Source organism: Cydia pomonella, chromosome 27 (genome assembly GCF_033807575.1).
Source record: "Cydia pomonella isolate Wapato2018A chromosome 27, ilCydPomo1, whole genome shotgun sequence".
NCBI classification, from domain to species: domain Eukaryota; kingdom Metazoa; phylum Arthropoda; class Insecta; order Lepidoptera; family Tortricidae; genus Cydia; species Cydia pomonella.
In genome coordinates this window covers 2147960-2158336 of record NC_084729.1, presented here as the reverse complement: position 1 = coordinate 2158336, position 10377 = coordinate 2147960, and the positions used below count along the sequence as shown (strand labels likewise).

General features: G+C 37.9%; 1 protein-coding gene across 1 annotated transcript; it reads left to right on the top strand.

Moving 5' to 3' along the window:
- Nucleotides 1-164: 164 nt before the first annotated feature.
- On the top strand, nt 165-6970 carry LOC133532728 (uncharacterized). The gene is made up of 5 exons (XM_061871508.1): nt 165-265; nt 4197-4311; nt 5252-5332; nt 5847-5980; nt 6722-6970. The coding sequence occupies exons 1-5, from the start codon at nt 235-237 to the stop codon at nt 6871-6873; spliced, it is 513 nt and encodes a 170-aa protein (XP_061727492.1). The 5' UTR covers nt 165-234; the 3' UTR covers nt 6874-6970.
- Nucleotides 6971-10377: the final 3407 nt, after the last annotated feature.

Genomic DNA, 10377 nt, shown 5'->3' with positions numbered 1-10377 from the left:
TGTGATCTTTTTAAACCCACACTCTAGTATTTTAATGCCTTTTATTATGTAGCAGTCACATAAACTACTATTATGTACTCATTGCTACTGAGTAATCATTAATCAGCAGTAAAAACTAAAATATAACTATGGGCAAATTGCCTATTTAATAGACTACGATTTTATAGGCATTCTCATTACATACTTGTTTACAGATTATACATTGATTATTTTAGACAATAAATTGCTGGAAATATGAAATACTGCGTAATATTACTTTTTTTTGGTAAGAATAACTGTAAACTTTATATAATAATAATTCAGCCTATATGCGTCCCACTGCTGGGCACAGGCCTCCCCTCATGCGCGAGAGTGCTTGAGCTATAGTCCCCACGCTGGCCCAATGCGGAGTGTGGACTTCACATACACCTTTGAATTTCTTCGCCAAGTTTCCTCACGATGTTGTCCTTCACCGAAAAGCTAGTGGTAAATATCAAATGATATTGCGTACATAAGTTCCGAAAAACTCATTGGTACGAGCCAGGATTTGAACCCGCGACCTCCGGATTGAAAGTCGGAAGTCATATCCACTCGGACATCACCGCTTCTTCAGCGAGCAGTGCCGGATTAACCATTAAGCAAAATAAGCACTTGCTTAGGGCACCACGTCTAGGGGGGCACCAAAATCGTTGGCAAAAAAAACGGGTAGTTTGTACATGAACCTTTGTGCGTCGTGTATAAGGCACGTAAGCGCGTCTCCAACGCAGGCCTTTGCCCCTACGAGGAGGCCCATTCTATCAGGCTTGCAATATCGTCGTTGCGCTGTCCAAAGCTGATATGTGCTCGATTTTTGATTGACAAATAGTTAACTAGCAACAATACACATAATTAAAATCGCGCACTAATCAGATTTGGGAAGCGCAACGACGATACTGATTTTTTTCCTCATACTTTACCCATTGGTTCGTGGTTGATTTTTGATTTCCAGTATTCTGCAAATCTGTCAGCCTTTGGGCCAAAGGGCCTTACACCCAACGTAGAGCTCAGTTTTAGAAAGCTACTTGTCTTCAACCCTACGTGGAGCTTGTTCTTCAGCCTTCTCGGAGTGTCGAATTTAATAGTAGATTTACACTTTTGTCTTAATTTATAATTATGTCGTGTCCGAATTTCGCTCTCTTGCAACTCGGCCTTCGGCTTCGCACCGAAGTCTTAACAGATTTTCGAGGATCGGAATTTGTCACTCATGCTGCCCGAGCTCTTGCACACCAGATTGGTTTGCGACGTATTGCACACGGCCAAGCTGCAGAGCCGCTATCGTGCGAACTAATTGTCAAAGTTTTATTATAAAAAAACTGATGACGGAATCAAAGGCTAAAGTGCAGGTTTGGGGCCCCACGAAGGTCGAAAACCAAAAGCATACGGTTTTATTTGAACCAAAGTTTTCCTTTACCATAATTAATCTTTGTTTTCCTAAGATGTAATATGTTTCAGCTTCGGCGAAGTCGGTCAGTCGGAGGTCAATAACTGTTTAAGTTTAGATTCTAAGTTACGTTTGGTATCATTTTCGACAAAATCTAAAATGTAGATCATACCAAATTTCATTCAAATAGGTGCAGCGGTTATTGATTCCCCACATAAACTTCCACCCTCCTTTACACATCCTTAGCGATGATTTTTTTAGATTAAAACTTACCTGTCCTTTCTTGGGACTAAATAAACTAATTATCTCTATACCAAATTTCAACTAAATTGGTTCAACGGTTGAAGCGTGAAGAGGAATATTAAAAAAAAATTTAAAGTTTACATGTTTCCACTTCGGAATAGTGTCAATGTTATACCATACTCGTAAATGAGTTCGGCATTCCCGATTTATACGAAAACGATACCAAACATAGCCTACTAGCTTAACTGATGTAGATAACTCAATGTATATATATACCGAAATTGATAATTCAATGTATATATATACCGTATTTTTTGACATTTAGATTTTATTCTAGAAAGGTTCTAGACTAGTATTTTTATACAATTTTGATGTTTGACGATCTTTTTGTGAAATTCTTATTATTAAGTTTACCATATCTATAATAGTTCAATGTTTTTTTTAGAACAATAATAACTGCATCAATAAATTGCTCTGATATTTAGATTAAGATGATATTTGTAAAATTTGCCGATTTAAAAGTGCTTGTTGCTAGGCCTATTTGAATAAAGAATATTTTGACTTTGACTTTAACAAGATAAAGTTGAGAGCCCACCCCCTCCTCTAAAAATGTACACTACAAAACTTGGTGGCTCCACTTCTTAACTAAATCAACCCTTGGGTCCTAACTCCTAGGGGCCAATCCTGCCAAAGGAAATCTTCGGTTCGAAACGACTATTTCATCGGCTGCAACTAACTCTAATCAAGTGCCCTTTTGAGCGAGGCCAAATGCGGAGCAGCAGGAGTGCCATGATCATATTGGCTCGATTTCGTTCGGTCTTATTCATACTCGGCTTTTTACTTTATGCAAAAGTTAGCCTTAAGCCTCACATAAATTTGGCCATGTGTCCAAATCCAGGCTTTCGTCTCTCGCGGCTGAGCATTATGCCTTGTGTACAATTCGCCATTGTTTTTTTTTTATAGCGGCCCGCCATCAGACTCTCCGGGCGTCTAACCTTGTGAGGACCTCAGCCTTCGGCCTCATTCACACAATTTGTCAATTCCAAATTCTGCTTTCTTGCAGCGTGGCCTTTGGCCTCATACGTAAAAGCGCCGATCGGACCGCGCTTTAAGCCTTATGAAGAGCTCAGCTTTCGACTTAGTTTTTTAAGACACTTGGCCATAGATTCTTGCCAGAGCTCGGCCCTGCTGAAGCACAACCTTAGGCCTCAAATGAATGCGCTTCTCAGAAAAGCTCTCTTTTCAACCCTGCGTGTAGCTCGACCTTAGTCCTCGCTTACACTGGGTATTTTTTCAGTCACAAAACCCAGCTCTCTCGCAACTCCGCCTTTAGGTCTTGCTCGGAAGCGCCAAGTGGGCACTCCGGATCTTCAACCTTATGGGCATGGCCGTTGGATTCGTTTTTTGCCTATTGCCACCATTGGTTCAATTCCAAGCACTGCTATCCTGCAGTACAGCCTTCGGCTTCGCACGATTGCCCGCCACGGTAGAAACAACTGAGGGTCAACCGCGAACCACGTTCGAGGTGTTGTCTCCCTGTCGCACATACGAATGTACAATTCTCTGGGCCTCAGTCCTTATGTAACTTTCGGGTTACTTTTAGTCATGTTACTTCTAGGGTTTATTTGTGAAGTGAACCAAAGCAGGTTTTAATCACATAGTTAGCCGGAAAGGCAAGTACATAATCATAGATATAGGTAATTTCAGTCATTTAGTTCACGCATGCTTTGATAAAGGTGATATTAGGATGGCGACTGCACCAGCATACTGTTGCAACGTTACTGCTGCAGCACTGTCAATTTCCTTGATAAAATAAGCAATGGATTGAAAACATAAATTGCAGCAGTAATGCGACCATGAACGTCACTTAGTTTACCAAAAAAAATCAATGTTGTCAATGTAATCTGAATGAGCCTAGGCAGAGGGGGCACCAAGATCTAGAATGCTTAGGGCATCAAAATTTCTTAATCCGGCACTGTCAGCGAGGCGAATTGGATCACAGGGCGACTCGGTTTAAAATGTGTTAATATTTAAATAATACTCATACACACCCACTTTGTCAGTAGAAACAGGCGCGAAATTCAAATTTTCTACTTCAAACCCAATTTTTTTTAAATATGCTGCCATTTTTAGGGTTCCGTAGTCAACTAGGAACCCTTATAGTTTCGCCATGTCCGTCTGTCTGTCCGAGGCTTTGCTCCGTGGTTTTTAGTGCTAGAAAGCTGAAATTTGTCATGGATATATAAATCAATAAAGCCGCCGACAAAGTCGTACAATAAAATTTTTTTTAGGGTAGGAAAAAATGAGTTTTAGCCGATATAACAAAACAAGCGCTCATTATTTTTTACTGCTTTCAAACATATACTCAAACCAGCCATTAACTAGCAAGTTGCTTGAGCATCACTTTCTATAGGAGTTAGAAGATTTAGTAGGTAATGTTTAAATCAAATCGGAACCGGACAGTTGGGTACCTTGTTAGAAGGGCCTCGCTAAATGTACCTTGTCCACATAAATGTCGGTCTTGTCAATGTTGCCATTGACCCTATGTTTGCAGGTGTAGCGGCCCAGTTAGACGCCTCGGTCATACAGCCGACCAACGATACTGAAATGGTTGAAAGAGATAACAAACGCGTCTCTAGGAGTGCGCAGGACCGCTCTGAAGAGGAGGGGTAAGTCCGTTTCCGTGCAATAGATTCCTTTTCATATGTCTCTGTAATACAAATACATCAGAGCGGTCATAGTGTTCACAAATATCTGAAAAAAGCCTCTTTTAGTAGTAGATATTCCTTATAACGTATCTCCTAATTTAAGTTACGAGTAAGTTACCTATGGTTAATGGTCAGCTACAGACCGGTAGAAGGCTTGGCTGCATGAAGTTGATTTGCAAGTTTGATAAGTAAAGACATTACAAATCTAAAACAGTTTGAATCCCAACACTGCTACTAGAAAATCACCACGCATAATCTGTACTGGGTATCCCAGAATCTCACCAAATATCACCAAGGTTGGGGTGTCAGTGTCACAAAATAGCCGAAAAAATCTCGCATGATTTGTGCACAAGCCCTTACGTAACTGGAAATTATAATATTCTTACTTCGTAACCCAGTTATGGGCAAAGGACCATGTACGTAGTTATTTACGAAACTTGGTTATACTCACTGTCAGTACCATTTTAGTAAATTCAGTATTTCCATTTCCATGTATCCGACATAAATCACTTCTATAATTTTAATATAGTCAATGTATTGTAAATATATATACGTGGTACTTATACGTGTACGTGGTATTTATGTGTACGTCGCTCAGAAAGGAAGAGCTTCGCTCTTTATGCTCAACCGACCGTTTGTAAGCGGAGTATAATAGCAAGACTAACTCTTGCGACGAAATAACTTGTAGACGGTATTACCTGATAGACGGTCTTAGCCACATTAACCTTAACACGCAGGTACAGTCAGCGTCAAATACTTTGTAGCAACCAAAGTAGCCATATAGTTCGGTACACCATATATTTAGTATGGTGTACCGAACTATTTGGCCACTTTGACTGCTACAAAGTATTTGACGCTGACTGTACCTACTTACTTTTATTATTATATACACTGTTGACAGTAAGCATCGCGTCGACAATACGCGTGACAAAGTGGAGTCAGAGAGTGACTCGGCCAAGAATCTTCGTCGTAGCGACGATGGGTAAGTTTTTCATGCTAATTATATTTCGTCACTTCATTTTTCAGATATAATTTTATATTAACCATGTAGTTTCCCTATTGTACATGTAGCATCCCACACATTCAGAGTAGAGTAAAAAGCGCTTATTCGTTTATTGAAGAGTGACTATTTTGACTAAAACTGTCAAAGCAACTTCCATCCACTTCCGCTTAACACTTACGCTAGTGCGGCGGCCGCCAAAACTGATGTATAGAGTGAGCACTTCTCACATTTCTCTATGCTTGTGTAGTAACTTTTGGCAACTAGTTACGAAATGGGAAAAAAGTTGGTAACTCTATGACATAAGTAAGAATTTATAGGTAAAAAACTTAAGTAAGTCCACCTGTTGTATGTAGTTGTGACGTGTTCGAGTAGACAATACATGTTTAAAAGATACACACAAACAAAACAAATGTCTATTCGAACACGTCACAACTACATACAACAGGTGGATTTACTTAAGTTTTTTACTTTAATTTACTTATTATTATTCTAGCCCGGACGGCAACAAAGTGCTCGCATTTGGCCTGGACACCGGTGTCGCGGACACCAAAAACGCAATAGTACAGGCTATCTCGGACGCCTTCGGCGGCCTGGTGCAGTCGCAGCACGCGCGCTCCAACACTAAAGGTCTATCCACTACATATAGTTGTGCCGTTCTCGATAACGTTCTCCGTTTACTATGGGGAATGTGCTCGCACGAGAACCCCATACAAGACGGAGAACGTTCTCGAGAAGACTACACTGTATCATATCACGACCGTAGTATGACCAAGTTGGCAGCGATTTTAATAGCCCAGACTGTGCAAGGTAGTGAAGGTAGGTATGTGTTATTTAAACGTCATGATTTTATAGAAGTTTGACGTTTAAAATAACACTTGCACAGCTGCCAACTTAGCTTGGTCTAACTCTAGTTTTATATTTTATACTGTCAAAGAGAATTCAGAAGACCATAGTCACTCCATACAACGGTTTTGTTACCAAAAATACTATTATTTTCGTAGTCTACATCTAGCGCAATGTAGCGGAACTCTCAGTACCGCTTCACGACAATGGATGTCGCGGCAAACAAAGTCTAATGCTCAACGATTTTCAACTAATGTTATAACCAGAGTAAGCGTAGGAGTTGAAAATAGAGTTCCGGTTACTCTAGTTATAATATTAGCGGAAACTCGTTGAGCATTAGACTTTTTGTTTGCCGCGACATCTATTATCGAGTAGCAGTACTGAGAGTTCCGCTACTTGACGCTAGATGTAGACTAGGAAAATAATAGTAATTTTGGTAACAAATCCGTTGTATGGAGTGAGCACTCCTGGTCTTGAATTGTTTGTTCATTCCTTGGTTGACACACACTGTATTCATTGGTTCAGGCGACAAGAAGCCCCTGTCCCTGGAACTGCGGTCTGAATCTATTCTACAAACTTTGGAGAACTTCCTCAGATCGCCCAAGGTGAAGAAGATTACCCGCGACCTGGCGAAAAAAGCCGCCATCATATACAGGGCTATTGAGAAGGAGCTCTAAAGCCAAGTCATAAATGAATATTTTTAGCTAAAAAAAGAACCATTGTTTATGTAATTGACTCACAAAGTTTTTAAATAAAGGTGTCGTCACATTGCGATTTTTTATGTTATTCGCACTCTCCTTCTTTTCTGCAGCGAAGGGGGGGGGGGGGGAGGGACGATGTCAATCGTTGATAAAAAATGACAATAGAAACTTAATACGTTCCCTGACTGGGTGGCCCCAATGTGGGGTCATGAAATATCATTTCAGGAGTCTGTGCTTCTACTAATACTGCTTCTTTATTTAACTTCGCGTGATTTGTGCACAAGCCATTAGTACGCAGCGAAACCGTTGCGCGCTGGCCTCTCTTAAGTAATAGGGCCCTAATAAGTATTAATTATTTAGTCTATCTAGTCTATGGTGAAAGCACCAAAGAGAATTAAGAAGACCAAGAGTGCTCACTCCGTATAACGGTTTTGTTACTAAAAATACTATTATTTTCGTAGTCTACATCTAGCGTCAAGTAGCGGAACTCTCAGTACTGCTACTCGACAGTAGATGTCGCGGCAAACAAAAAGTCTAAGCTTTTCAGCTGATAAGCAAAGTAAGCGTAGAAGTTAACTGAGTTCCGGTTACTCTAGTTACAATATTAGCGTTAAATCGTTGAGCATTACACTTTTTGTTTGCCGCGAATTCTATTGTAGCTCAGTACTCCTACTTGATAATAGATGTCGCGACGAACGAAAAGTCAAATTTTCAACGATTATCAGCTAGTGTTATAACAGATTAACCGGAACTCTATTTTCAACTCCTGCTTGTAATATTAGTTGTAAATTACAGGTCTATATTATTGTGTGTGCTAAATCAAATCACCAATTGGTTTTATTCAAAATATTTTTTATTAAATATCAGTACAGTTTCATCTGTTTTACATATCTTTACACAAATACAAATTTTCACGATATCTTACATAATAACGATATCCGTTAAATGTAATTAATTTAATAAATCCAAACAGGAAACAATTTGAATATGGAATTATCCTTAAGAATTAATCTCAATAAATTCTAATTTTTCTTTGACTAATATGAAGAAAGTTATTAAGCGTTTCCTAAAAAAAAACACCTTTTTTTTAACACGCTTTTATTAGGTCGACCTGTATGTAACTATGTAATGGAATCTAAGGTAACTAATTTAACCATCTTCCAAGGATCATGAAAATATAGCGTCATGAAAATTGGCAGCTGTATGTAGTTCTGATGACAATACAATAATATGGTACTGTCGAACTGATCTGATGATGGAGTCGGAAGATATGAACTCGAACTTCATGATGGAACATCGTATCATAGCTGTGTTTGGATTTGTTAGAAAAGTCTTGTAATGAACTTTGACCACGATTAGGTTTCACGGTCTGATGATGAAGCCGGAAGATAGGCACTGGCATTCCATGATGGAATATCGTATCATAGTCGTGTTTGCACTTGTGAGAAAGGTCACGTAATGGACTTTGAGCACGATCAAGGTTCAAGGTTAAAAAGCGTGTTTTTCTAGTGTTTTTTAAACTAATAATTTTTTTAGGTATTACATTAAAAATTAAAAAGATTTTTGAATATTTTTAAAAAACGCTCAAGAACTTTACGACATTAGGAAATCACATTAAAATAACTTCGACTACCTATACTTGCGTATAAAATAACTAATAATATGAATAACATAGAAACGATTAAAGCAAATGAAGCACCATTAAAAAATAGAAGTTTTTTTTTAAATTTACAATAAATTAAATTATGGCATTCAAGACAAATCTAAAGTTTTGTCAGTATTAAATACGTCTTGACATTTGTCTAAAGAGCTGACACAATACGTAAAATGGAGTTCAATAGAAATAGCAAATAATATAAACAGATATGACATATTTTGTTAGCATTTAACGTATAACCTAAAAGTTTTATTTGGGCATATTCATCCGAAAATGCCTTTTTACAATTCAAAGAAAACATCCGATTTTTTTAAGTTTTCTGCAATTCTGAACTTACCAAAAGTGATAAATAAGTATTTTGGCAGTTTTTATTAAGTGAAGTGTCGGCTTAAATGTATCGTTTTCCTGCAAAAGGGACCTTATTACATATTGCACTGAGGTCCTTCTTCCGGAGAACGTCACAATAACCTTTATTTAAAATTTTCTAACGCTAAATAATTTAAAACTAAAATACGTAGATTAACACAAAAGTGACTGGACGCAATAAAAAAAGATTAGAATATTTAAATCACAATAAAACAAATTTATAAAGTAAAAGGAATACACAGACTTAGTGTAAGTCCTGAGTGGACGCTCGAAGCGGAGCGTTGAGCGGGGCGTGCAGCGTGGCGTCGGGCTCACAAGCGACGTAAGCAGCGCTCACTAAGGCCGCTCCTATACGCTTGCATTTGTTCAACATGCACGCCGCACGCCCCGCCCCGCTCAGGCCTTACACTAGTCTTTTAAGAAAAACAAAATTTTTGAGCAAATTGATTATGAAAGCTACCTAATTATAGCTGCATTTTAAACCGTGTGTTACATATTAATAATCAAAATTCATATTTAACGAGTAGTAATGTCTGCGAACGATGATATGAAAATAAGTATATTTTAAAAGTGAAAAAATTACTGTCTTGGGTGAGACTTGAACTCACGGTATGTGGATCGATACTCCAGCGCTCTGCCAACTGAGCTACCAAGACCTCATCCATAGCCAAGAAAAGAATATTTTCAATTTAAAAATTAAATAAAGATTAATAATGATTCAAATCATGGACTAATAAAACAAGAAGACTGATAATGCCTATACAAAACCGCGTTAATCCAATATTCAGATAGCGTCACTAATGCGTTTTGTTCGGGGATTAAACCTGTGGTTTAATTCATTAGAAGTCACCGAATGGGCGATTTTATCATCGATTCTTTTTCGTCAGCAATAAAGATTATTTTATATTATTTTTTATTTTTATAGTTACGAAAATACCATAGGTATTTTTTCGTAACTCAGAGGCAGATTTTAAGGACATACAGTGAAATTACGCTTATATTGCACAGGATAGGGAACATTGTTTATTCTCCTGATTTTATAGAAATTTGAGGAAAAAAACGAATACAAAATAAGAATTGGGAAATCGTCCATGATTCCAATTAAATATTCAAAAGGTCAACATTTTTTACTGATTGAACTTGACTCCCATTCTACATCAGTTGTAAAATTCTACAAAATTATTTCAAATACCTAACAATTTCCAAATGAGCTCTTAATATTTTTGTCGAATTTTACAACTGGCTAAGTTGGCTTATTAGTCACAACCACATTAAATTTATTAAACGAGTTCTTTACAAATGTTATTTAATCATAATAAAAAAATCAATATAAAAGAGGTGTAAAGTATAAGAAGAAGGCACGACTTCTTATACTTCCTACTTCTGAGTTTGACAATAAATAAATGGCGCTAAGGACTTGTGCACAAATCACGCGAGGTTTTTTCACCAATTTTTTG